Here is a 22908-nt window from a genome sequence, read left to right as displayed (position 1 = left end):
GAAGTTCTTTGTTTTGATAGACGACTAACGTTTAGCCATGTGGTATTCCCGCCCAAGGAAGTCAGCCAATCGAATTTGAATGTCATCTGATTCAGCATAATCTGCCAATGAGTTCCTGCGATAACTGGTTCGGCAAAGATCGTGGGCAAATTTGCATACACTCCACATATAGACCACGCATGGGGTGTGAGAGCATTCATTCGTGTCTGCAGAGAAACGATAATTATGCCTGAACCAGCCAAGTCTGCTCCCAAAAAGGGATCGAAGAAAGCCGTCACCAAGACGGCCGGTAAGGGCGGCAAGAAGCGCAGAAAGTCCAGGAAGGAGAGCTATGCAATCTACGTGTACAAGGTGTTGAAACAAGTTCATCCTGATACCGGCATCTCATCAAAGGCAATGGGCATCATGAATTCGTTTGTCAACGATATCTTCGAGCGCATCGCCGGTGAGTCGTCTCGTTTGGCTCACTACAACAAGCGCTCCACCATTACCTCCAGGGAGATCCAGACTGCCGTGCGCCTGCTGTTGCCCGGAGAGCTGGCCAAGCACGCCGTGTCCGAGGGTACCAAGGCCGTCACCAAGTATACTAGTTCCAAGTAGAAGGGACGTGGTGACAAATCCAACCCAAAGGCTCTTTTCAGAGCCACCCACTCTTTCGGATAAGAGACAAAAACCGTTTTACCTGGCTTTACACGTGGTCGACATTCCCAGATCGGAACGCAATTTCATTAAAATCGATCACTGCTTTCGTGCCAGTGCTTCGCATAAACAGGCTACCATTGGTTAAAACTCATCCGGAAAACATCACGTCACTGTTCTTATCCAGTCTGCAGCTAGTTTCAACTTTCTGTGAGGCGGTGACAGGAAGTATTTGCGGGGACTGTATCAGTCGATTACTGCACAATAGGCTAGCATGCATTGAAATGGATGGAGCACGGAAGCGAAACTTGTGAAGGCTGGCGCAGACAAGCACAATAGGACGAGGGGTGAATAATGTGATAGACTTGGTTACATGAAGTCAAGAATCAAGCCGACAAGATTGTTACTCAATTCAAATTGTTCTAAAAGCCTACTAGTTGAATATTGAGGTTGAATTGTGTTAAAAGCAGAGGAAAAATCAACAAATAGAAGTCGAGCATGAAACCCATTTCCTTCCAAGTGTTCAACAAGTAAATTAAGCAAAGTGACTGCGGCATCCTCTACTCCTCTACGTGGCCTATACGCAAACTGCATGGGATCAAGCGCATGCTCAGTTTACCTTAAGACTTCTGACCTTACCAGTGTTTCGAGGATTTTCATTAAAATTGATGTAAGAGCAACTGGTCTAAAATCATGAAGAGTTTTGGGGCAACTAGATTTAGGAACCGGGACTACCACAGCATCCTTCCTAACCTTAGGTACGTGCTGTGCCTGTAGAGACTGATTAAAAATGTAGTGGACTCAGTTCTTTTGCGCAAGATTTAAGTAAACGACCGCAGATGTTATCTTTTGGTCCATGACTCTTATTTACTCTTAGCGAGAGGAAGGCCTTTTCCACATCCTTTTGGTCTATGTCAAAGTGCTGAATATCCTCAAGTTTGTAACTGAGTTCCTGAATTTCATTACTAAAAACAAAAGTATCAAAATGATTGAAATGAATGAAATGAATGAATGAAAGGGCATTAGCAAACTCAGTATCTGAATTGAAGCCATCCAGGGTGACCTGACTGCTGTTCTTTGGATTCTGAAGGCCTGTTATAGTTTTCATGCTAGACCAGGCTGAGTCAAGGTTATTTGCAGCCATCTTGTTCTCTAGTTCAGATTTATAATTCTGTTTTGCTTTTAAGATTTCTATTTTCAGCTCCTTAGTAGCTATATACAGATCAGAGGATATTCCCTGTTTAAAACCAGCTTTCTTTTTCCGTATGCTGGACTTAACGGATTTGGTCACCCACGGTTTGTTATTAGGGTAAATTTTAACTCGCTTACAATGATCATGTCCCTACAAAAGGCAACATATGAGCATGTTACTTCAGCAAGTTTGTCCAATCATCACCACAAGATTGTTTAAACATGTCCCAGTCCGTGCAGTCATAACATTCCTGCAGACAGAGCACAGATTCTTCACTCCAGACCTTTATATCCTTTGTCTGCACTTTCTCTCTCCTTAAATTCATTTTATATATGGGCAGCAAATGCACACAGTTATGATCCACAGACTGCGCAGAGCCCAGTGGAGGTAGTGGGAGTGATTTATAAGTGTCCTTTACTGTCCCATAACAAAGATCTAATGTCTTATTCCGCCTAGTGGCACAGGAGACATACTGGTAAAAGTCCGTAAGTGTCTTTTTAAGGGACACATGGTTAAAATCACCCAGTATGAAGTTTGGTGCATCAGGTGAAATCGACTGCAGTTTTTGCACCACATCGAAGATAGCGATAGAGGCAGAGGCGGCATTTGCCTTCGGGTGGATGTACACTATTGTCATAAAAAGTTGTGGAAACTCACGGGGCAGGAAGAAAGGACGTAACGATACCGATAAAAGTTCGACATCTGGCGTACAAATGCGTTCTCTGACATTCACGGAGCTACAGTATCGTTTGTTAAAATATAAACATACCCCACCACCTTGTTTTTTCCTCGTCACTTCAGCCTTTCGATCCAGACGAAACGGCTCTCCAAAACCATGTCCTGGTCGTGCTCAGTGAGCCATTTCTCAGTGAAAGCCAAGACCCAGCAGTCTTTGAAGTCCTTCTGAAAACGGAAGTACCCCTGGAGTCCGTCCACTTTGTTCCTCAGGGACTGGACGTTCCCCTTGATCACCGGGGGCAGAGGAATCCTGGTGAGCCGTTGTTTCCTCAAGCGTAGTCTGACGCCTCCTCGTTTACCCCGCTTCCTCTTCTTATCCCTCGTTGCCCCACAGGTTTCATGAGAATCTCTCAGAATACAGTCCAGTAGCTGTAGCGTGATATCTGTCACACGAGCTAAACTCGCAAAGTTCAATTGCAGCAGCACATCTCTAGTGTACTGAGTCCGACCCCGGCAGACAGCCCTGTTGACGTCGCAGGCAAGCAATAAATTGAACAGAATCCACGGCAGGATAGAGAAGATCCATTTTAAATTAGCAAAACTAGGAGCACTCAATCATAACGACATTCAAACAATTGATTTAAGAAAAGAAAGTACATGTAAAAACCTTTAAAACAAGTATAAAACACCAACATGAGGACGCCAAACTCTCACTGCCAGTCGCCCAATTCGCCTCCAGTAGCTACCATACATAATATTAAGATGTATACTTCTGTAGGCGTTTCTGAATCCCTCTCTGTGGCAGCAGACAACAATGTCTTCATCATCATCCTGTGATGAAGAGCATTCTGTTTCAATATACATTAAACAACTATATTTGGCAAAATCTCTGGAGTATTGAGTACTTACAACTGCAAGGAGTTCTGTTGTAGCAGGGGAGGATCAACAAGGCAGATGACATCATCAGTGACAGTTGGGAGAAATTAAAAACCCAAAAAGGAATACATATATATATATGTATATATGGACAAAAGTATCTGGCCACACCTGTTTTTCAGGGTTTGGGCTAGGCCCCTTATCTCCAGTGAAGGGCAATCTTAATACTTCCGCATACTAAGACATTTTGGACAATGCTATGCTTCCAACTTTGTGGCAACAGTTTGGGGAAGGCCCTTTTCTATTCCAGCATGACTGTGCCCCAGTGCACAAAGCAAGGACTATAAAGACATGGTTTGATGAATTCGGTGTGGAAGAACTTGACTGGCCCACACAGAGCCCTGACCTCAACCCCATCGAGCACCTTTGGGATGAACTGGAACGGAGATTGCAAGCCAGGTCTTCTCGTTCAACATCAGTGCCTGACCTCATAAATGCTCTACAGAATGAATGGGCACAAATTCCTACAGAAACACTCCAAAATCTTGTGGAAAACCTTCCAAGAAGAGTGGAAGCTGTTATAGCTGCAAAAGGGGGACCAACTCCATGTTAAAGTATATGTATTTGAATACAATGTCATTACAATGTAATGGTCAGGCTTTTGAATATATATATATATATATATATATATATATATATATATATATACACACATATCTTATGTAGCAGTTGTGTCCTGGGGGATGATTGGCTCGGATGAGCTCCCTCCAGGGATGCCTTCAGCCACTGGTCGCCCAGTGTTATGGCTCAGGGCCAGCTCTTCTCCTTCTGTCAGAGGTGGTGGTGGTGGCGCTCCACCCATTTTGCGGCCCTCTGCTTTCTTTCTGTTAGCTGAATAGAACTCAAATGTTAATCTACTAAGTAGGATATTAGGCGAGAGGACATTTATCTGTTTTAAAACAGCATTCTGTTGGGGGTTAAAGCTACTACAAGCTGATCTAGCCACTTAATGATACTTACTTTGGTTTTAATCATATTTGACATATTAAACAAAGTGAGGTACAATCATGAGCCTATAGGCCTAAGCAAAAAATGTCTTACCCGTTTGAACTATGTTTTTATATTTCATTTTCAGCTGTTGCCAAGTGCGCTTTGTGCACATGGGATTGCACCTAAATGACAACAGAATTTTATTCAATAACATTCCACCACTTTTTCACCTGTAATATTAAAAGAAAGTGTGGTTAAATGTTAAATGAATAGACTACTGCATTCAAAATTATGCATTGACTCGGGCAGCAATTCTATCCCGTGCCAATTGTCTCTCCTTTGCCACTGCAGCTGTGCCGCTTTTTTTCTGAAAATGTGCTCAAACTCACCATAAGCACATATCACAGCTCCAACACTGTGGTCTCAGGCCTGGGAACAATGTAAAGCTGCTTTGTGACAACTTGTGTTGTTAAAGGTGCCATGCAAATAAAAAATTAATTGAATTGTATTAATGTTTTTTTTTTTACAATTTTGAATTAAAGATGTTGTGGTAACGTGCGTAAATGTACGTGCGTCCCATTTTGTTACCATTTTCTTAACATTTCAGGCTCAGATAAATTTGTTGCTTTAAGCCCTGTGGACAATTTCCCTTTGAGTACGTACATTCCGACCGGTTGCCTGCAAGGGATGGGATATTCCAATCCACTTCGCCTTAACCATTATGTGCTCTGAGGGGTCAAAAATGACCCGTTAATATTGATAAAAGATTTGTAGCAACTCATCTCTTTGCCTCTCACATACAAAAATCTACATATGCACAGACATAAAAGCACACGTGAGCACACGTATATGCATGGCTTCAGATGGAGTTCCAGTGTTTTACTCTCATTCTCTCTCACTGACACAATACACGCATATACAGAGTGAGAAAGAGACAATGCGTGTGCTTAGGCTGGAACAACAACTTTCGTCGATTCGTAGCGGTGCCTCTTGCCCTACCCCACCGCTGACTACGATATATACACCATTTCAGAGAGAATAAACTTGATATTTCTAGTACAGAGAGTGAGAAAGTGTGTGCTTATGATTGAACAACAACAGCACCCCCCCCCCCCACCTCAGTTTTCTACACCATTTCAAACCAAACATTTCTTGCAGGAGAGAATTGTTTTCTCACATGGAATGGAGTCAGGAGTGGTGTCATAGTGTTATAAAGGTGCTGCAGATGTTATCCACCTGAGGCTACAGCCGGGGCAGGTTTGCCAATTCTGCAGACCCATAGACGAACCGTAAAAAGCACAATGTGTTACAAATGTGAGAAATACATCTGTAAAGCCCATGCTTGCAAACTTACATACATGTGCTAAACAGAGAAATACACAGCCATGTGTTTGGTGCTCATGCTTCCCAAAATGAGAGCTAAATAAAGTCATTATGTTTGCCAAAAAGTTCAAGAATGTTATTGCTGTATTTCCTTTCAAAAAAATTCACTTAAACGTCCATGGTCGTCATGTGCTATCTCTTGCTGAAAGAAAAGTGCAATCCATTTTTATACCTTTGCAGTGACTATATAATAAATAAAGAATGAACATCGATTGTAGCAAAAACAAACAAACAAAAATCAATTGCAGTCTCTCCGCACTGTGAAGTACGAAAAGAGTTATTCATCAAGCTGTTGATGAGTGACATGATGTTCTTCATGCAAAATAGATTTGGGGCTTCAATTTCAATTAAGAAGCTTTATCATGCGGGTTTGGGGAAGGTGGATCATTTTTGACCCAAATGACAAGGGGAGAATACAGAATATTAAGATCGCACAAGTCCACGGATAGGGGGACGGATATCAGGAACTAGAGTAATAGCGACAGTGTGGTGTTGTGGTAAGGAACCAAAAGGTCGCTGAATCGAATCCCACCGGTGCACTCCTTGGGCAAGGTACTTAACCCACAGCTACCTCAGTAAATAGCCAGCTGTATAAACAAAATTGTGTATATGAGCCTCTGCTGGATGACAATAGTGTAATGGCATGCTGCTTCCTGTGCGATTTCTGGTTTTGACCACGGGCAATGTTGAAAAGGCAATCAGAAAAAAAGTTTGTGTTGTATGCATGTTTGAGAACCTGTGGTGGATATCCCCCTGGTCTGGGCCAAATGGACCGAGGGTCTTCCTCCACATTTTGATGCCTTCCAGAAAATAATAAGTCCTCACAGAGTCTGATGTAATCATGGTTGTTTGGTTTATTGCATATGGTGATCAATCACATACAGTAAACCGGGTTGGTCCGCGGAGCAACAGGTGTATATGCGTGTGTATACATTCACAAACACTCCCCAATCACTTCCTCAATCACTTCCCAATCACTTCCCAATCACTTCCCAATCACTTCCCAATCACTTCCCAATCACTTCCCAATCACTTCCCAATCACTTCCCAATCACTTCCCAATCACTTCCTCTTCCCCTCAGCCTACATCCATCCTTTATGCCTTTTCTCGCTCCTCCCATCCCAGACCACAACTTCCAACTCCTCCCAGGCTCCTCCTTCAAGATCATCCCATTTTCCATTTTAATACACCATTATTTAATTTTTAAGCTGTTACATTTACCCTGCCTGGAAAGTCCCATAAACTCCATAGTCATTAATGGTATATTATTTTTAAACATAACACTTCTGAAATTTCCCATTATTCCCACTCCACACCTATATGATTTTTAAACATAATTAAATAATACACAGCATATATGCCTGGAATATTACCATTACTTCCAGGCCCACATTTAAATAATAAAAAAGGTTAAGTAACTCAGTTAGCCAGACCACGGTGCTGCAGACTGTAAGAAGGCACACAGATATCTATGTGCCATAAACTACAAGGTTAAGCCTTAAAACAAAGGGTTAATGTAAGAACTAGGCCCCGTCTGGACACGGCCCAGAAGACGGGCCACAGGAACAAGACAAAGAGGAATTAAACCCCGCAAAGGGGGGCCGTTGGCTCAGCACTACTATGATGGGCAACTATGACAAACTGCAGTAAATCCACATACAGTTCGCAAGCATTTGCCAGTAGATGTCAGCTAGGCCAAAGCAGGCAATCAGCTCTTATTTTCTAGCTGTATAACTCATAAAAGAAATATAAAACTAAAATGGGATGCATATGTTAAAAGGGGCAAAAACAGGCTGACGTGCTGTAGGGGCATGTCAAAGGGAGGAGATACAATAAGCGAAGGTGGCATGACTATGAGTCAGAGGAAAAAGATACAATAAGCGTAGACCGTAAACCAATAGGAGAAGAGCAGGGAGAGAAGATACAATAAGCGTAGACTATGAACCAATAGATGTGAAGGGAGAGAAGATACAATAAGCGTAGACTAGGAGCCAATAGGAGAGGATGGCATGACTATGAAACAACAACATAGCGCACAAAGGTTCTGGGGTGACGTCCAAGGAGGGGCAATGCTGAAGGCAGTGTTCCTTCTCCAAGGTCACCCACTGTCCTGTAATAGCCCCCAAGATTACCCCCCTAGCGGTGTCTTACAATGGCCTACATGCAATGTTTGTAACCTAGGGTAACCCCCAGCATTATTTAGGCATAGAATCACATCATATTACTTTTCAGTAGTAGTGCTTAATGCAAACAATATTTTCCACTATACAAAGTATAATAGAATACATATTATTTAAGGCTAACATATTAGATTGTCTGGTTTCCTTATACACTTCCAGACCTCCACATGTACAGTAAAGATAAAGTAAATAGCTAATGTAATATATCAATAACTTTAGTTAATATGTCAATCGCTGTGGTTAAAATCAAAAGCTAACATCTGTTGGCAATGCTTATGATGTTTGCTGGCAATAACTTATTTCCACCATGTAACAAGCTTAATCGTACCACGTCAAGCTCCGCTTTTCTCTGGGGGGGGGGGTGAAATTGGCAATACTCATAATTTACATATGGGGTATACACTTTATCAAAAATTTTCCACCACAAACCCCCGATAACATACGCGGTCAGGACGAAAGAGAGGCAGACGACGGTAGTGATCAAAATCTCACCCACTGGCAGCGAAGAGGAAACGCTGTTTGATGTGTGCTTTAACCGGCACAAAAGGAGTCCGATTTAAAACTGACGCTGGGTTAAGAAACGGCTGGCATCGTCTCTTCGAGCTGCGCATGGGTCTTGCGCGAATGGATAACACGAAATATCAGAGTGCAGCAAATGTTTTATCCGCTTTAAGTGTGAAAATCTGCACGAAAAGCAGTACGAGGGGTTCTGTCTCCCCGCAAAATGGCTAGGTTTTGGGCATGTCGCACAAAAATATAGCGGAACTCCGTAACACGGAGTGGTGTGATGCGAGCGGAAAGGCTTTCCGTCAGTATTCCGTGCTATTTTCACCTGTACAACAGTTTCAGGGTTGATTTTTTTACTCTTTTGCACGAAGAGAAAACACAAGCGGACAGAGGTGACGGCAGCACCGAATTGTTGCCCGAGGGGTTGAGTCTACACGGTTCTCATGTGACGTTTAACATCAACCTCCTGTTTAGCGAACAGCTCTGAATCAGACTGTGCTACAGACTGCGCGTGTATTAGAGAAGAGAACCGAGTGAAGAAGAAATGGCTGAAGTCGCACCAGCTCCCGCCGCCCCCGCGCCGGCCAAGGCCCCCAGAAAGAAAGCAGCAAGCAAGCCCAAGAAATCGGGCCCCAGTGTTGGAGAACTGATCGTCAAGGCCGTGTCCGCTTCCAAGGAGAGGAGCGGAGTGTCCCTCGCCGCCCTGAAGAAAGCTCTGGCGGCCGGCGGCTACGATGTGGAGAAGAACAACTCCCGCATCAAGCTGGCACTCAAGAGCCTGGTGAAGAAGGAGACCCTGTTGCAGACCAAAGGAACCGGCGCTTCTGGTTCTTTCAAGCTCAACAAAAAGCAAGCCGAGGCTGCGAAAAAGAAACCCGCTAAGAAAGCGGCTCCTAAGGCGAAAAAGCCGGCCGCCAAGAAACCCGCTGCCGCCAAGAAGCCTAAGAAGGCAGCGGTGAAGAAGCCCGCCGCCGCCGCCAAGAAGTCACCGAAGAAGGCGAAAAAGCCCGCTGCACCCAAGAAGGCGACCAAGAGCCCCAAGAAAGCTAAGAAGCCAGTAGCAGCCAAGAAGGCGACCAAGAGTCCCAAGAAAGCCAAGGCCGCCAAGCCCAAGGTGGCCAAACCCAAGACCACCAAAGCCAAGAAGGCGGCTCCCAAGAAGAAGTGAACACCTGAAAGTTCATTTCTCGCACAGCAAAGGCTCTTTTAAGGGCCACCCAAAAGCTTCATGAAAGCGCAAACACGTTCTGCTTAGCTCTCTTGCTTGTATGCCTGCAGTTGCGAGTGTGCTGTATAGCCAGCTCTATTTCTGTGAGTACGCGTGCAGCTCCCTGAAAGAGCTCTTATTCAGATCTTCGTGCGCCTCTCCCTTCGTGCTAACTTGCCACTGCGCTCACGCTTTACTTAGCACCTCAGTAACAGCAAATAGTGAATCAATGCTGGATTGCCCCTGCATGTCATTTAGAAACAGTACGGATCCCACTAGTGAGAAACAGGTTTATCACTGTACACCACAAGTAATGCACAGACACGGGGAAAGAAACAGTGCAGAGGGGCAACACAGACTACTTAAAAAGTAAATAACGCATATTCAATAATTGTATCTGTATACATGTCGACTACACGTTTACAAGTGATGAATGGCTAAGTGTGGAGGCTGTTGTATCGATACATTTCAGTGACATGTTGAATTCTCCACCGGTAATATTGTAAAAGTTGAGCGCCCGCGCAAAAGGCCTGTTCCGATGTGATTGGATGGAATGCCATCGAAGCCTTATCCAATGAATGCGTTTCTTGTAACTATAAACTAGGCTCACGAGGGTTAGTTGTATCATTTCTTTTGACGGTTGTCGAGTAAGAGCAGCAAACATGAGCGGAAGGGGTAAAACCGGTGGCAAAGCCAGGGCTAAGGCCAAGACTCGTTCGTCCAGGGCTGGACTCCAGTTCCCGGTGGGTCGCGTTCACAGATTGCTGCGCAAAGGAAACTATGCCGAGCGCGTCGGCGCAGGTGCCCCGGTCTACTTGGCCGCCGTGCTCGAGTACCTTACGGCTGAAATCCTTGAGCTGGCTGGCAATGCTGCTCGGGACAACAAGAAGACCCGTATCATTCCCCGTCACCTGCAGCTTGCGGTGCGTAACGATGAGGAACTGAACAAGCTTCTGGGCGGTGTCACTATCGCTCAGGGCGGAGTTCTGCCTAACATCCAGGCTGTGCTGCTTCCCAAGAAGACCGAGAAAGCTGCCAAGGCCAAGTAATTGTCGCAGTGACCACCTCTGGCCCCAGGCCCAAAGGCTCTTTTAAGAGCCACCCACTGGTGTCTTTAAAATGCGCAGAACAATTGACTTGATTGACAACTTGAGTGTACCTGCGGTCAACGTTAAACCAGTTGCCACATATTTATCAACAATATATTTCAGCGGCATCGCGCACTTTTCAACGACTCCCCAACAGCTGCAAAATAAATGAGGTGGATGAAGGCTTCATTAAGTCATCATCCGAGTTGTTGTTTAGTGACCTCTCTTGCCCATGATTAGGCGGAAGTGTAGCGTCATTGTGATCAAGTAACTGCAATGATTCGTTAGCTTGTGAAAGCGCATTTGGCACTGGTGAAAGAACGTTACAGGGAGGAGAGCAGTAAAATGGGATTTTATTTTAAAGGGCGTTGTATTTGAGGAAGGCTTGCGAGAAGGTTGGGAAAGAAGGCGGGAGTAGAGAGGAAGATGTTTGAATTTTAGGCGGCAGAGACGATGACCCAATGGCCACAGACAACGAAGTGAGGTGCAGACCAATGAGAGCTCCGTATGAGCTCATCCAATCAGCCTTTGACTGTTACGCGATATAACGATGTGCTGAGCGTATTACTGCTACTTTTCTGTCAACAGACGAGTGTGCTGTCGAGATGGCTAGAACCAAGCAGACTGCCCGCAAATCTACTGGTGGCAAGGCCCCCAGGAAGCAGCTGGCCACCAAGGCTGCGCGTAAGAGCGCGCCTGCTACAGGCGGTGTGAAGAAACCTCACCGCTACAGGCCTGGCACAGTGGCTCTGCGAGAAATCCGCCGTTACCAGAAGTCCACCGAGCTTCTGATTCGCAAACTGCCTTTCCAGCGGCTGGTGAGAGAAATTGCCCAGGACTTCAAGACCGATCTGCGTTTCCAGAGCTCTGCCGTCATGGCTCTGCAGGAGGCCAGCGAGGCCTATCTGGTTGGCCTGTTTGAGGACACCAACCTCTGCGCCATCCACGCCAAGAGAGTGACCATCATGCCCAAGGACATTCAGCTGGCCCGCCGCATCCGAGGGGAGCGCGCTTGAAGTGCGCCAGTACACGGTCTAAACCGGATATCCAACGGCTCTTTTAAGAGCCACTTCAGTGTGTCTCAGAAGCGCAGATCTCTGTTGTCGTATTCCATGTTTTCATGTGGATTAAGGTGACGTGTAATTGTGTCCTTGGCTTGTGCTTGAAGCGCTACGGCCCCCTCGCCTACATTCCCCAAATAGCATAATATTTCCACCTAGCATGTAGACGTGCTGTGAAGTCACGTAAGAATCCCAGTGTTCTCTCGCATGTGATCACGCTGTGATCAAAAACATTGCACGGCTCTCCAGTGACATCTAGTGGAAGTCACATTTTAAAAAAAAAGAAAAAAAGGCTTTGGCGTGAGCATGTCGTGCTGTGTTTTTGCGACGTAACATGACAACAGCTGACGCTGAATTGAGTCCTTGGTTTTGAGAAATACCCAAAGACTGGATACCGCTACCTTTTACCGTCACTAATCTATATCAACACATCTGCTCACTGCGCTTCAGAGCAGGCTGGCCATCGCTGTCGTTGCGCAGGCTCAGTCAAAGGTTTATTTTATTTTTCCACTTGGAGACTGTCATCTGCCTGCCTGACAGCATTTCTGGATTACAGTACTCAGCACTCAGCTTTTGGAAGGGTACTTTGCAAAAGCAGTTTGTGTTTGAACAAGATTGCGCATGCTGCTGTGTCTCATCTAGTTTATTATCAAGAGGTTGGTCGTTTGTCGCCAAATGTCAATCTAGAGCAAATTCACTCACTTTACGCTGGACCTTGATGGTGTCTCCCTCTCCTCGAGTACAGCTATCAAAGACCTTGATGTCATTATTGATCCTTAGCTCTCTTTGAAACTCACATAACTAACACCTCTAATACAGCCTTCTCCCATTTCAGAAATATAGCCAAAATCAGGAAAATTGTATCAATCAATGATGCTGAAAAATTAATCCACGCCTTTGTAACATCCAGATTAGACTGTTGTAATGCCCTCTTATCAGAATGTGCAAATATCTCACTAAAACCCCTTCAGCTGGTACAAAATGCAGCTGCTCGAATCTTAAGTAGAACTAAACCCTTTGAGCACATTACCCCAATACTAGCTTCTCTCCATTGGTTATCCATTAAATACCGGATCAATTTTAAAATACTTTTACTGACATTTAAGGCTTTAAATGGGCTTGCCCCTCCGTATCTTAAGGACCTTCTTCATCCGTACCTTCCACAAAGAGCCCTTTGTTCCCAAAATGCCGGGCTTCTCATCATTCCAAGAGTGGGCAAAACTACTATAGCCGGGGTTTTTTCCTTGTTGCACACTGGTACCTTTTTCCCTGCCCCTCCTCTCCTGCCCCTCTGCTGTACATTCATGTCGTTCTTACTGTCCACTAATCATTGTTCTCTATTTGTTTCCTGTCCCTGCTCCGGGCTCCTGCCTGGAGCTGTAGTCCAAGCATCACACCCCGATCTCCAGTCCTGCTACTTCGCTGCCCTGTTGTAAAAAGCGCTATACAAATAAAATTGAATTGAATTGAATTGAATTGAATTGAATTGAATTGAATTGAATTGAGTATCTTTGGGTATTGAAATTTGCTTAAGAGATGAATTTTGATTTTTTTGCAGGAAATATAATATGAGCTCCTGATGAAAAACTGTGTTCACTATGACATCACATTTTACCTTCCATGGGTTTTTGCTTGTCTTGTACTGTACCTTGATTGAAATACCCTCAAGCCTTGTTAAGCAATCAGCTGCCGACGAAAAAGCAAAAGGCAGCTATCAGCAGGAAACTAAATGTATATATAAGATTATAAGATTATAAGATAATTACAAGATTATTATTATTATTTTTTTGTTTTTATTTGTAGTATCAATGTATATTTTTCTTCAGGACTTTGGGTTTACCAGTGTATTCAAACCTTCCCATAATCAAGCTCTTTCAGTTTGAACATGAGACTGTTGATTCCAGGGCTTTCTGATCAAGCATTGGATAATGGCGTAATTGATTCATTTCTTTGCCACACCTCTTGGGTCATATGACAGAGGTAAGGATCAGCATAGATAACAGAGCAAGGGTGGGGCTAACGAAGTCTTTATTTTCATGCCATTCTTCCCTTTTATAAAAGCCTGTGTTACACAATAGTTATTGAATATTCATCATATTAGGGAGTGTTTCACAAAGTGGGATGAGTGAAGGCACAGAGGAGGATGATTATTCTCTTGGGTGCTTGGGACTTCCCGGGTCCTTTGTGGTGTTTTGTCCTCATGACAAGAGAGCTGTTTCAGGTGTATGTTCCATAATTGTTGCTTTTACCTGTTTGTTATTATTATTAATTATTTCACATACAACATCACAAATAAATGTGGTGTCCCAGTCTTTTATTTCCTTGAATTCAGTGTCCTTCATATTCAGGTGGCACTCCCCTTTGATTCTGAATAACCCAAGCACTGTTACAGTCGGCGGTGGTCCATCCCCTTTCACAGAAACTCCAGTGGACATAGTCTTAATAGTCTGAAAAGATCTGCACTCTGAAAGTGTGTTCAGGGACAGGATCGATCCACTCATCTACTCAGAAGAAGTGCTGTTGGGACAGTATAGGTTCCTCAGACAAAGTATTGTCTACTTTTGCAATTTTCTGGAGCCATTTCTAGTAAATGACACCTGCCACAGTTCATCACAAAGCATACCCCAAACCCTCTGCATTGGGCTATGTTTTCTGCAAAGGTGGCGCTTTCTTACACAGTTGGGAATACTGAACTCCACCATATGCTGGGCAGTGCAGAACCAGCACCTTGCTTTGAAAAGATTTTTAAATGTCTAGATGTTACTTTAGACCTCTGTACTGCAAGTGAACCATGTGTGGTGGAAAATTTTTGAAAAAGTGTATACCCCATATGTAAATTTTGAGTATTGCCACTGTCATCCCCCCCCCCCCCCAGAGAAAAGCGGAGCTTGACATGGTACGATTAAGCTTGTTACATGATGGAAATAAGTTATTGCCAGCAAACATCATAAGCATTGCCAACAGATGTTAGCTTTTGATTTTAACCACAGTTATTGACATATTAACTGAAGTTATCGATATATTACATTAGTTATTTATTTTATCTTTACTGTACATGTGGAGGTCTGGAATTGTATAAGGAAACCAGACAATCTAATATGGTAGCCTTAAATAATATGTATTCTAATTGCTTAATAATATGTATGCATTAAGCACTACTACTGAAAATTAATATGATGTGAATCTATGCCTAAATAATGCTGGGGGTTACCCTAGGTCATAAACATTGCATGTAGGCCATTGTAAGACACCGCTAGGGGGGTAATCTTGGGGGCTATTACAGGACTTGGTTTATGGTCTACGCTTATTGTATCTTTTTTTATCTGGTTTCATAGTCATGCTACTTTCTCCTATTGTTTTACAGTCACACTTATTGTGTCTTCTTCCTCTGACTCATAGTCATGCCACCTTCGCTTATTGTATCTTCTCCCCCTGACATGCCCCTACAGCATGTCAGCATGTTTTTGCCTCCTTTTAACATATGCATCCCATTTTAGTTTTATATTTTCTTTTAGGAGTCATACAGCTAGAAAATAAGAGCTGATTGCCTGCTTTGGCCTAGCTGACATCTACTGGCAAATGCTTGCGAACTGTATGTGGATTTACTGCAATTTGTCATAGTTGGCCATCATAGTAGTGCTGAGCCAACGGCCCCCCTTCGCGGGGTTTAATTCTTCTTTGTCTTGCTCTCGTGTCCCATCTCCTAGGCCGTGTCCAGACAGGGCCTAGTTCTTACATTAACCCTTTGCTTTAAGGCCTAACCTTGTAGCTTATGGCACATAGATATCTGTGTGCCTTCTTACAGTCTGCAGCACTGCAGTCTGGCTAACTGAGTTACTTAACCTTTTTTATTATTTAAATGTGGGCCTGGAAATAATGGTAATATTCCAGGCATATATGCTGTGTATTATTTAATTATGTTTAAAAATCATATAGGTGTGGATTGGAAATAATGGGAAATTTCAGAAGTGTTATGTTTAAAAATAATATACAATTAATGGCCATGGAGTTTATGGGACTTTCCAGGCGGGGTAAATGTAACAGCTTAAAAATTAAATAATGGTGTATTAAATGGAAAATGGGATGATCTTGAAGGAGGAGCCTGGGAGGAGCTGGAAATTGTGGTCTGGGATAGGAGGAGTGAGAAAAGGCATAAAGGATGGATGTAGGCTGAGGGGAAGGCGGAGTGATTGGGGAGTGTTTGTGAATGTATACACACCGCATATACACCTGTTGCTCCGCGGACCAACCCGGTTTACTGTATGTGATTGATCACCATATGCAATAAACCAAACAACCATCAGACTCTGTGAGAACTTATTATTTTCCGGAAGGCATCAAAATGTGGAGGAAGACCCTCGGTCCATTTGGCCCAGACCAGGGGGATATCCACCATCCATTTTTTTTCAGGCAGGATCACGATCCGCGATCTTATCACGATTCTTTTCATGTTGGTTTTTAAGACTGAACTGTACAAACAAACTAATTTCCCAACCATAAATCGGCTGTTGTAGCATAAACTGGACGTTTTGAATTTTGTGTTGAATCGTGTAGCGGGATTTGGTGTACAGCCGTGGAATAGCCGTGTTGGAAGAATATTTGCAGCTGGGTATCTCGTACCCCGGATCCACTGTTTTTAGCAGTCTTTTGAACCCTCATTTTCCACGGTTTTTTTATGGGAATCATATCCTTGGCCAGGTAAAATGACGCTGCATCAGTTACCTCTTTCCAGCGCTTACTTGTCCTGTCATACGGAGTGCCTTTCTCAGATGCCTTCGTTATTAAGGTGTGTTTTAACCGAACGCGACGCGAATGCATGAAAAGTCAGTGGCAGGAGGCAAATGGGCGGGGTTAATCGCGGTTTATTGGTGTGCCGAAACGGATTTGGCTGACAAAACAACTTTGGATGCGTGTATGAGCCATAGAACTGCAACTGATAGAATGTGCACAATAGCACGATACTAACGATCTCTCTGTAAAGGCAGATCGTAGAGACATTTTAATCGTTCACGATCTAATATCGTCATTTTGCACACCCAAGGTCACAGTAAAAATGGAAAGAGTCTGACATTTATTTTGTTTTTTCTGTCTTTACATTTCAAAAATGTGCAGTTTCATAAGGGTGCATAGACTTTTTATATCCACGGTATGTGTAAAACTCACAAAGCTGTCTTGAATATAAAAACTGGCAAGGCGTATCATGCAAACCTGATGCTTATGCAATTTCTGACCTAACCAAATGGTACTAAGTTAGCCCATTCTCTCCCGAACGAAAGGAAGTATAACATGAAAACTAATTCTGAGTGAAAACATATGTAGTTATGGAGACTGTTGCGTCCCAGGAGTTCTTATGGAGCTGGACATCAAACTAACTAATCATAGTATAGCATATTGTTAATATCAATTTTCATAATAATTATCAATGGCATGCATTTTGTTGCCAATATCACACATATACACACATATTTGTAAAAAAAGAAAACTAACATGAGGAGCTGTGGTGTTACAGCTTCTAAGTAATATTAAGTAGAATCACAAACTTGCATACTATTACAATTAACACAATTACATAATTGCTTAATGAGTGTCGCAGGGTTTTTGGTTTAATTCGGTAGTAGTGCAGTGTTTGTGCTACTGCTTGCTACAGTGGAGAACTTGTAGTCAAAGAAAGATGTAACTAAACAGTTAAAGAGAAGATATGGTTTAAAATGTAATCTCAAAATGTACACTCATTATGAAATCACAGTAAACCCCACACAAGTAAAAAGTAAATTGGGAACTATTCTCATTAAAGTTTAATCTAGTTTGGTAGTTAAAGTAGGTACAATGGCTTTATGTTTCTAAATAGGAAATTGGAGTTTCATATTTTGGTATGTCAAAAGGAGGAATGGTAAAAACATTTTCATTTTCAGTTCACAACACCCCAGGCCCTGGTACATGCATTTATGTTTGGTGTTAGCAGGAAAATTGCATACAGAGGAAAAAAAAAAAAAAAACTCCTTCGCGGGGAGTTGCTGATGTTCTGATGTATAAATGTCACTCTTTGCAGTTGGCAATAACACTGGCTAAGAATATGACTCCAGATGTGAAACAAAAAATATGGTCATAGAGAATGAAATTAATTTGGATTTAATGAAGGAGGTCTTTTTCTCAACTATAGCTCTTGTCAGTGGCCTCTGGAAGTGATGTGGATGTTTTCATATCTGCCAAGAAGTGTAAATAAAAGATATGTTGTTAATGGAACTGAAGAAAAGAAAGTGGTATTTGGTGTCTGTTTACATCCGCACAGATATAATGTAGAGGACAGCTGATTGTTTTGAGGAGAGACAGAAGCTCGGCAAGCACTGTTCTCTCTGAAATGTGTGGCTCCAGTCATATTTTAGCCAGACATTGCAGCCGCATGCAGGCGGGGGGAAATCCGCACTAATTTAATCAGCAATGGAATTTTTCTATCATATGTATTTTGGATGGAAATTGGAAATCATTCCTTACTGGACAGCGTGCCTAACATTACCTAGCCCATACTTTTTATACTCTGTAATTTGTTCTGTGTACAAATGCTGGTGGCAAATCGCTGTGTACAAATGGCTGGTGTAGAGCTTTTTAATAAGAGTCTGGATTAGTAGTCAAATTCACCAATTAATACTTGAGATGGATTGCAGACCAACAAACACAATGGGCCACTACGTCTCCGGGACAAGTTTTGAGAAGAACTGTTTCAGATGGAATCCAGAAATACCTACCTGTTCATGCTACAGGGGTCCAGGCTTTGTGTTATTCAACATTATTATACTTGAAATGCAGATCCAGTCCAGAAGTTCCAGTCTATTATCCTTCATGTAAACCATTACTTCCTCAAGTTTCATAAGTAAGATATATTCCGGGTTATTATTTAATAGTCCCATTCCATTATACATAAGTCATTTGTTTAGTTGACATCCTTATCCATGGCCGCTTGCTTGTCATTTACTTATTATATTGAGAAAGTATGCATCTTGATATTTACAGGTGAAAGTACATTTAGGTGTCTTATTAAAGGGTGTAAAGGTTGGATTTCACCAAGAATTTCAATCTGCAACCTTGCCATCAATTCTTTTTTAACCTGATCTAACCTAACACAGCTGATTCAAATGATCAGTTTGTTACTAAGCAGCTTCAGGAGTTCATAACGAGTTGATCATTTGAATCAGCTGTGTTGGCGCAGGGAGAGATCTAAAACATGCAGGGCAGGGGATCCTCCAGGAGAGGGTTGAGAAACACTGCTGTAGATCATATTCCTAGCATTGCTAGTAGGGGTGCATTGCACCCCCAGTTGTCTCCTTATATCCCTGTATCTACATAGTATTTATGACTTTTTCTGCCCCACATTGGATTGCAATTGCACCCCTCTGTATTTTCTCCTGGTACCGGGCGTGTTTGCCACTATACTTTGATTGTCCAGGAATTATAGGGAAAGTGAATGAACAAGAAGAACCTGAAAGAGTAGCGAGATGCCTTTAGCAATATTTTATTTCTGTTTGGAGACTGTTCTCTGCTTAGTCACTTTGAGAGCCTTCCTGAATTAAAGTACTCACTACTCAAGGTTTTGAAAAGGTACTTAGAATTCAAACCGCCTTTCCTAACATATTATTAGTTAGAATTTATCACAGATAAATCTTCATTCAAATGAAGTATTCAAGTCTTTTTTCCTACCATCTGTGTGTGTGTGTGTGTGTGCGCGCTGACAAGTGCACTATTGTGTAGGCTATTGACACCTCGCAGTGAGCAAGGCACCCGTCTAACGACATGCCACGCATTAGACAGGCTTTTGTGATCCTATGAAACCTGTTTTGCACAGTAAATTGCATGTAAATTCACAGTAACTTTTACTCTATGAACCCTGCTTACCACAGCAAATTCTAGCACGACATCTACATGGCTGTTTCGGTCTTTTGGAGATTTTTTTGTGGCTTTTCGCCAGGATAGTGATTCTGAACTATGGTTCTGATCATTCAGCTTTTCAAAGCGTGGAAGGAAGTTGTCTGATCTGATCTTAGAGGTGTCGGCGCGGTAGCTATGGCTGTTTGTGCAAAATCACTATCAACAACAATCCAAGAGCTGTAACCAGTTTTCTGCATTCCTTTGCCTAACGTACTTCAGAGTCTTAATCATAATGTTCCATTGACCGTGTATCGCGGTGAACTGTTTTGTGGGTGCTGTTAGGGGGCCAAGCAAGAGAAGGCACTATACGGGCCTCACTTAGCTTCTTAGCTAGCCAGCAAGCTAAACACGAGACTAAAGGATGAACAGCTTGATCCTCAGTTCCTTTCTTTCCTTTATTCTCTTATTGTAAAACCGCAAAACACAAATAAATCTTTTTTTAGCCTGACATGCTTTGTCTGAGTGTAACTTATTACAGAATATGCATCTTGCTTACATAGGCTCCACTGTATTGATATCTGAACCACATTAGCCACCGTTACGTATGACAACAGAAATTGTATAAAACTAAGAGACTTTGACATGTTTCTTAAATGCAACGACGATATAAACTAAAAACAAATTATACTCACGGGCATTGCCCTCGTAGGGAAAGACGTGACCATTAATTGTCTTATCTTCGAAGCAAACGAGAATGAAAAGGCGAGTGAACGATAGTTCTCTTTCTCACATGTGAACAGCAAAAAACTTAAAACTGCGTATTCTTTGTTTCATTAACAATGGCGGCCAGTAGATGGCGCTCTGATACGGTGAATGACGAGAATAATGTAAAGAATCAGGAAACTGTTGTAACAAAGGATGGCAACATGAACAGCATTGCATTCATGATGTAAGACCTTGACAGGCACCAAATTTCGATTACAGATATTCCATTACAGTCATTGTTGCTATGCTAACAATTCGCACGAGTATGACATACTGAAAAAGCATCGTTGACTCTTTGATCTCTGCTTGAAGGAGGCGGGCTCTAACGCGAACCGCCTTTTCTTTGAGTATGGGGCCTCAATGAGGTCGTCTTTCAGTGAATATAAGCGTGCACTTCAACAGTGTGACATTGTTTCTGTTGTAGGCTGTAGTAGTGAAGGTGTTGGAAAATGTCCGGGGGAGGAAAAGGTTTGGGGAAGGGAGGCGCCAAGCGTCACCGTAAGGTTCTTCGTGATAATATCCAGGGTATTACCAAGCCCGCAATTCGTCGCCTTGCTCGGCGAGGTGGTGTCAAGCGTATCTCTGGTCTGATTTACGAGGAGACGCGCGGTGTGCTGAAGGTGTTTTTGGAGAACGTTATTCGCGATGCCGTCACCTACACCGAGCATGCCAAGAGGAAGACTGTCACTGCCATGGATGTGGTGTACGCTTTGAAACGTCAGGGTCGTACTCTGTACGGCTTCGGAGGCTAAACGTCAATCCTGCAGTGAGATCTGAACTAAAAACCAGTCCAAAGGCTCTTTTCAGAGCCGCCCACTTCCCCATACGAAAGAGTTAGACGTTCCTTGTTCACTGACACATTTAAGAAAACACTGTTGCGCTTTACCGAAACGGGCTGCAGCAACCTTGGATTGTTACGTTGTATTTTCTCAAGCAGCGATGTAGCTGAGCGCGTGTTTGTTGCCCCCTTGCCCTCTAACGGGAGCGGGTTGCCCGGAGCTTGCCTTTTCCCCATAAAGATTGAGAAGTTGATGGTATTGAGGGATCGATTTTGATGAGAAACTCGGTGAAAAAGAATATGCTTTATTTTGGGTTGTTGGGAATGTTGTAAAAATTAAGCTGTGGGAAATCTCGCCAAAGGACAACTGATATTTTTGTACCAGCTGGTTTGGTTTTTAGACAAGCCCAGACTTAACTGAATCGTAAACGAACTGTGGACAGTAAGAGCGATAAGACCACTGCCATGAAACATGCTTTCATTGTAACTGTATACAATATTACTGTATACTATTTGTGGCGGATATCATAGTTTGGCGTGTGTATGAGATGTTTATAGATGAATCATACGTCAATATACACGACAATGTATGGTATGCAGATTTTTGATTGTTGGTTTTCCATATGCGTCTTGAAAGTATTTTTTGACTAATATCACCTACGTAAATTGTCTTGCAAAAAAATAAAGATTAATAAACACTACAAGAGAAAGTGGGAGTCGCGCGGTAGAAGTCCTTTGTTTCGATAGATGTGCAACTTGTGGTATTCCAGCCCAAGGAAATCGGCCAATCGAATTTGAATGTCATCCGATTCAGAAGAATCTGCCAATGAGATCCTGCTATAACTGGTTGGCCAAAGATCGTGGGTAAAATTTGCATACACTCTATATGTAGGCCAAGAATGGGGCGTGAGAGCATTCATTCGTGTTTGCGAAGAAACGAGCATTATGCCTGAACCAGCCAAGTCTGCTCCCAAGAAGGGATCGAAGAAAGCCGTCACCAAGACGGCCGGTAAGGGCGGCAAGAAGCGCAGAAAGTCCAGGAAGGAGAGCTACGCAATCTACGTGTACAAGGTGTTGAAACAAGTTCATCCCGACACCGGCATTTCCTCAAAGGCAATGGGCATCATGAATTCGTTTGTCAACGATATCTTTGAGCGCATCGCCGGTGAGTCGTCTCGTTTGGCTCACTACAACAAGCGCTCCACCATTACATCCAGGGAGATCCAGACTGCCGTGCGCCTACTGTTGCCTGGAGAGCTGGCCAAACACGCCGTGTCCGAGGGAACCAAGGCTGTCACCAAGTACACCAGCTCCAAGTAAAGTCGCTTGTCACCTACTGTAACCCCAAAGGCTCTTTTCAGAGCCGCTCACTCTCTCTAAAACGCAAAAGTCCCGTTTTATTTCGCCGTAGCAGTTCTCGTACCTTGAAAGATTTAAAGCAACGGGGTTAACCCCAATGATTGTGCTCAGGGATTAAATCAAAACTACGTTCGGTAAAGGACACCATAGGGGTATAACAACCCACGGCGATGGGGATGAATATCAGGAGCTAGAGGCACGTAATTGCAGCAGCGTGGAAAGTACTCGTCGCCAAATGATCGCTGTTTCGATTCACTGCAGGGGCACTGCAGTTGTACCATGGGACAAGGGTTTTAACCCATGCACAATTGCCTCAGTAAATCTCTGGCTGTATAAACAGATTA

General features: G+C 43.1%; 6 protein-coding genes across 6 annotated transcripts; all 6 read left to right on the top strand.

The window, feature by feature from the left end:
* Positions 1-219: 219 nt before the first annotated feature.
* Positions 220-600, top strand: LOC118796331 (histone H2B). Its single transcript, XM_036555157.1, has one exon. The coding sequence runs from the start codon at positions 226-228 to the stop codon at positions 598-600; it is 375 nt and encodes a 124-aa protein (XP_036411050.1). The 5' UTR covers positions 220-225.
* Positions 601-8956: 8356 nt separating this feature from the next.
* On the top strand, positions 8957-9614 carry LOC118796299 (histone H1-like). Its single transcript, XM_036555124.1, has one exon. It carries the CDS (start codon positions 8991-8993, stop codon positions 9612-9614), a length of 624 nt encoding a protein of 207 aa, XP_036411017.1. The 5' UTR covers positions 8957-8990.
* A 701-nt stretch (positions 9615-10315) lies between these two features.
* LOC118796314 (histone H2A-like) lies at positions 10316-10702 on the top strand. The gene has a single exon (XM_036555140.1). The coding sequence runs from the start codon at positions 10316-10318 to the stop codon at positions 10700-10702; it is 387 nt and encodes a 128-aa protein (XP_036411033.1).
* A 644-nt stretch (positions 10703-11346) lies between these two features.
* Positions 11347-11757, top strand: LOC118796310 (histone H3). The gene has a single exon (XM_036555135.1). The coding sequence runs from the start codon at positions 11347-11349 to the stop codon at positions 11755-11757; it is 411 nt and encodes a 136-aa protein (XP_036411028.1).
* A 9119-nt stretch (positions 11758-20876) lies between these two features.
* LOC118796330 (histone H4-like) lies at positions 20877-21179 on the top strand. The gene is made up of 2 exons (XM_036555156.1): positions 20877-20930; positions 20964-21179. Exons 1-2 carry the CDS (start codon positions 20877-20879, stop codon positions 21177-21179), a joined length of 270 nt encoding a protein of 89 aa, XP_036411049.1.
* A 971-nt stretch (positions 21180-22150) lies between these two features.
* On the top strand, positions 22151-22525 carry LOC118768959 (histone H2B). Its single transcript, XM_036515949.1, has one exon. The coding sequence runs from the start codon at positions 22151-22153 to the stop codon at positions 22523-22525; it is 375 nt and encodes a 124-aa protein (XP_036371842.1).
* Positions 22526-22908: the final 383 nt, after the last annotated feature.

The sequence above is a fragment of the Megalops cyprinoides genome, chromosome 21, assembly GCF_013368585.1.
Source record: "Megalops cyprinoides isolate fMegCyp1 chromosome 21, fMegCyp1.pri, whole genome shotgun sequence".
In the NCBI taxonomy this organism is placed as follows: domain Eukaryota; kingdom Metazoa; phylum Chordata; class Actinopteri; order Elopiformes; family Megalopidae; genus Megalops; species Megalops cyprinoides.
The sequence above is the reverse complement of the archived record's forward strand: the minus strand, read 5'-3'. Positions and strand labels throughout refer to the sequence as shown.

Coding starts and splice junctions, on each gene's coding strand:
- LOC118796310 (XM_036555135.1), top strand. CDS start 11,347: ATGGCTAGAACCAAGCAGACTGCCCGCAAATCTACTGGTGGCAAGGCC.
- LOC118768959 (XM_036515949.1), top strand. CDS start 22,151: ATGCCTGAACCAGCCAAGTCTGCTCCCAAGAAGGGATCGAAGAAAGCC.
- LOC118796299 (XM_036555124.1), top strand. CDS start 8,991: ATGGCTGAAGTCGCACCAGCTCCCGCCGCCCCCGCGCCGGCCAAGGCC.
- LOC118796330 (XM_036555156.1), top strand. CDS start 20,877: ATGTCCGGGGGAGGAAAAGGTTTGGGGAAGGGAGGCGCCAAGCGTCAC. Junction 20,931..20,963: donor GCGCCAAGCGTCACCGTAAG/GTTCTTCGTGAT, acceptor GGTATTACCAAG/CCCGCAATTCGTCGCCTTGC.
- LOC118796331 (XM_036555157.1), top strand. CDS start 226: ATGCCTGAACCAGCCAAGTCTGCTCCCAAAAAGGGATCGAAGAAAGCC.
- LOC118796314 (XM_036555140.1), top strand. CDS start 10,316: ATGAGCGGAAGGGGTAAAACCGGTGGCAAAGCCAGGGCTAAGGCCAAG.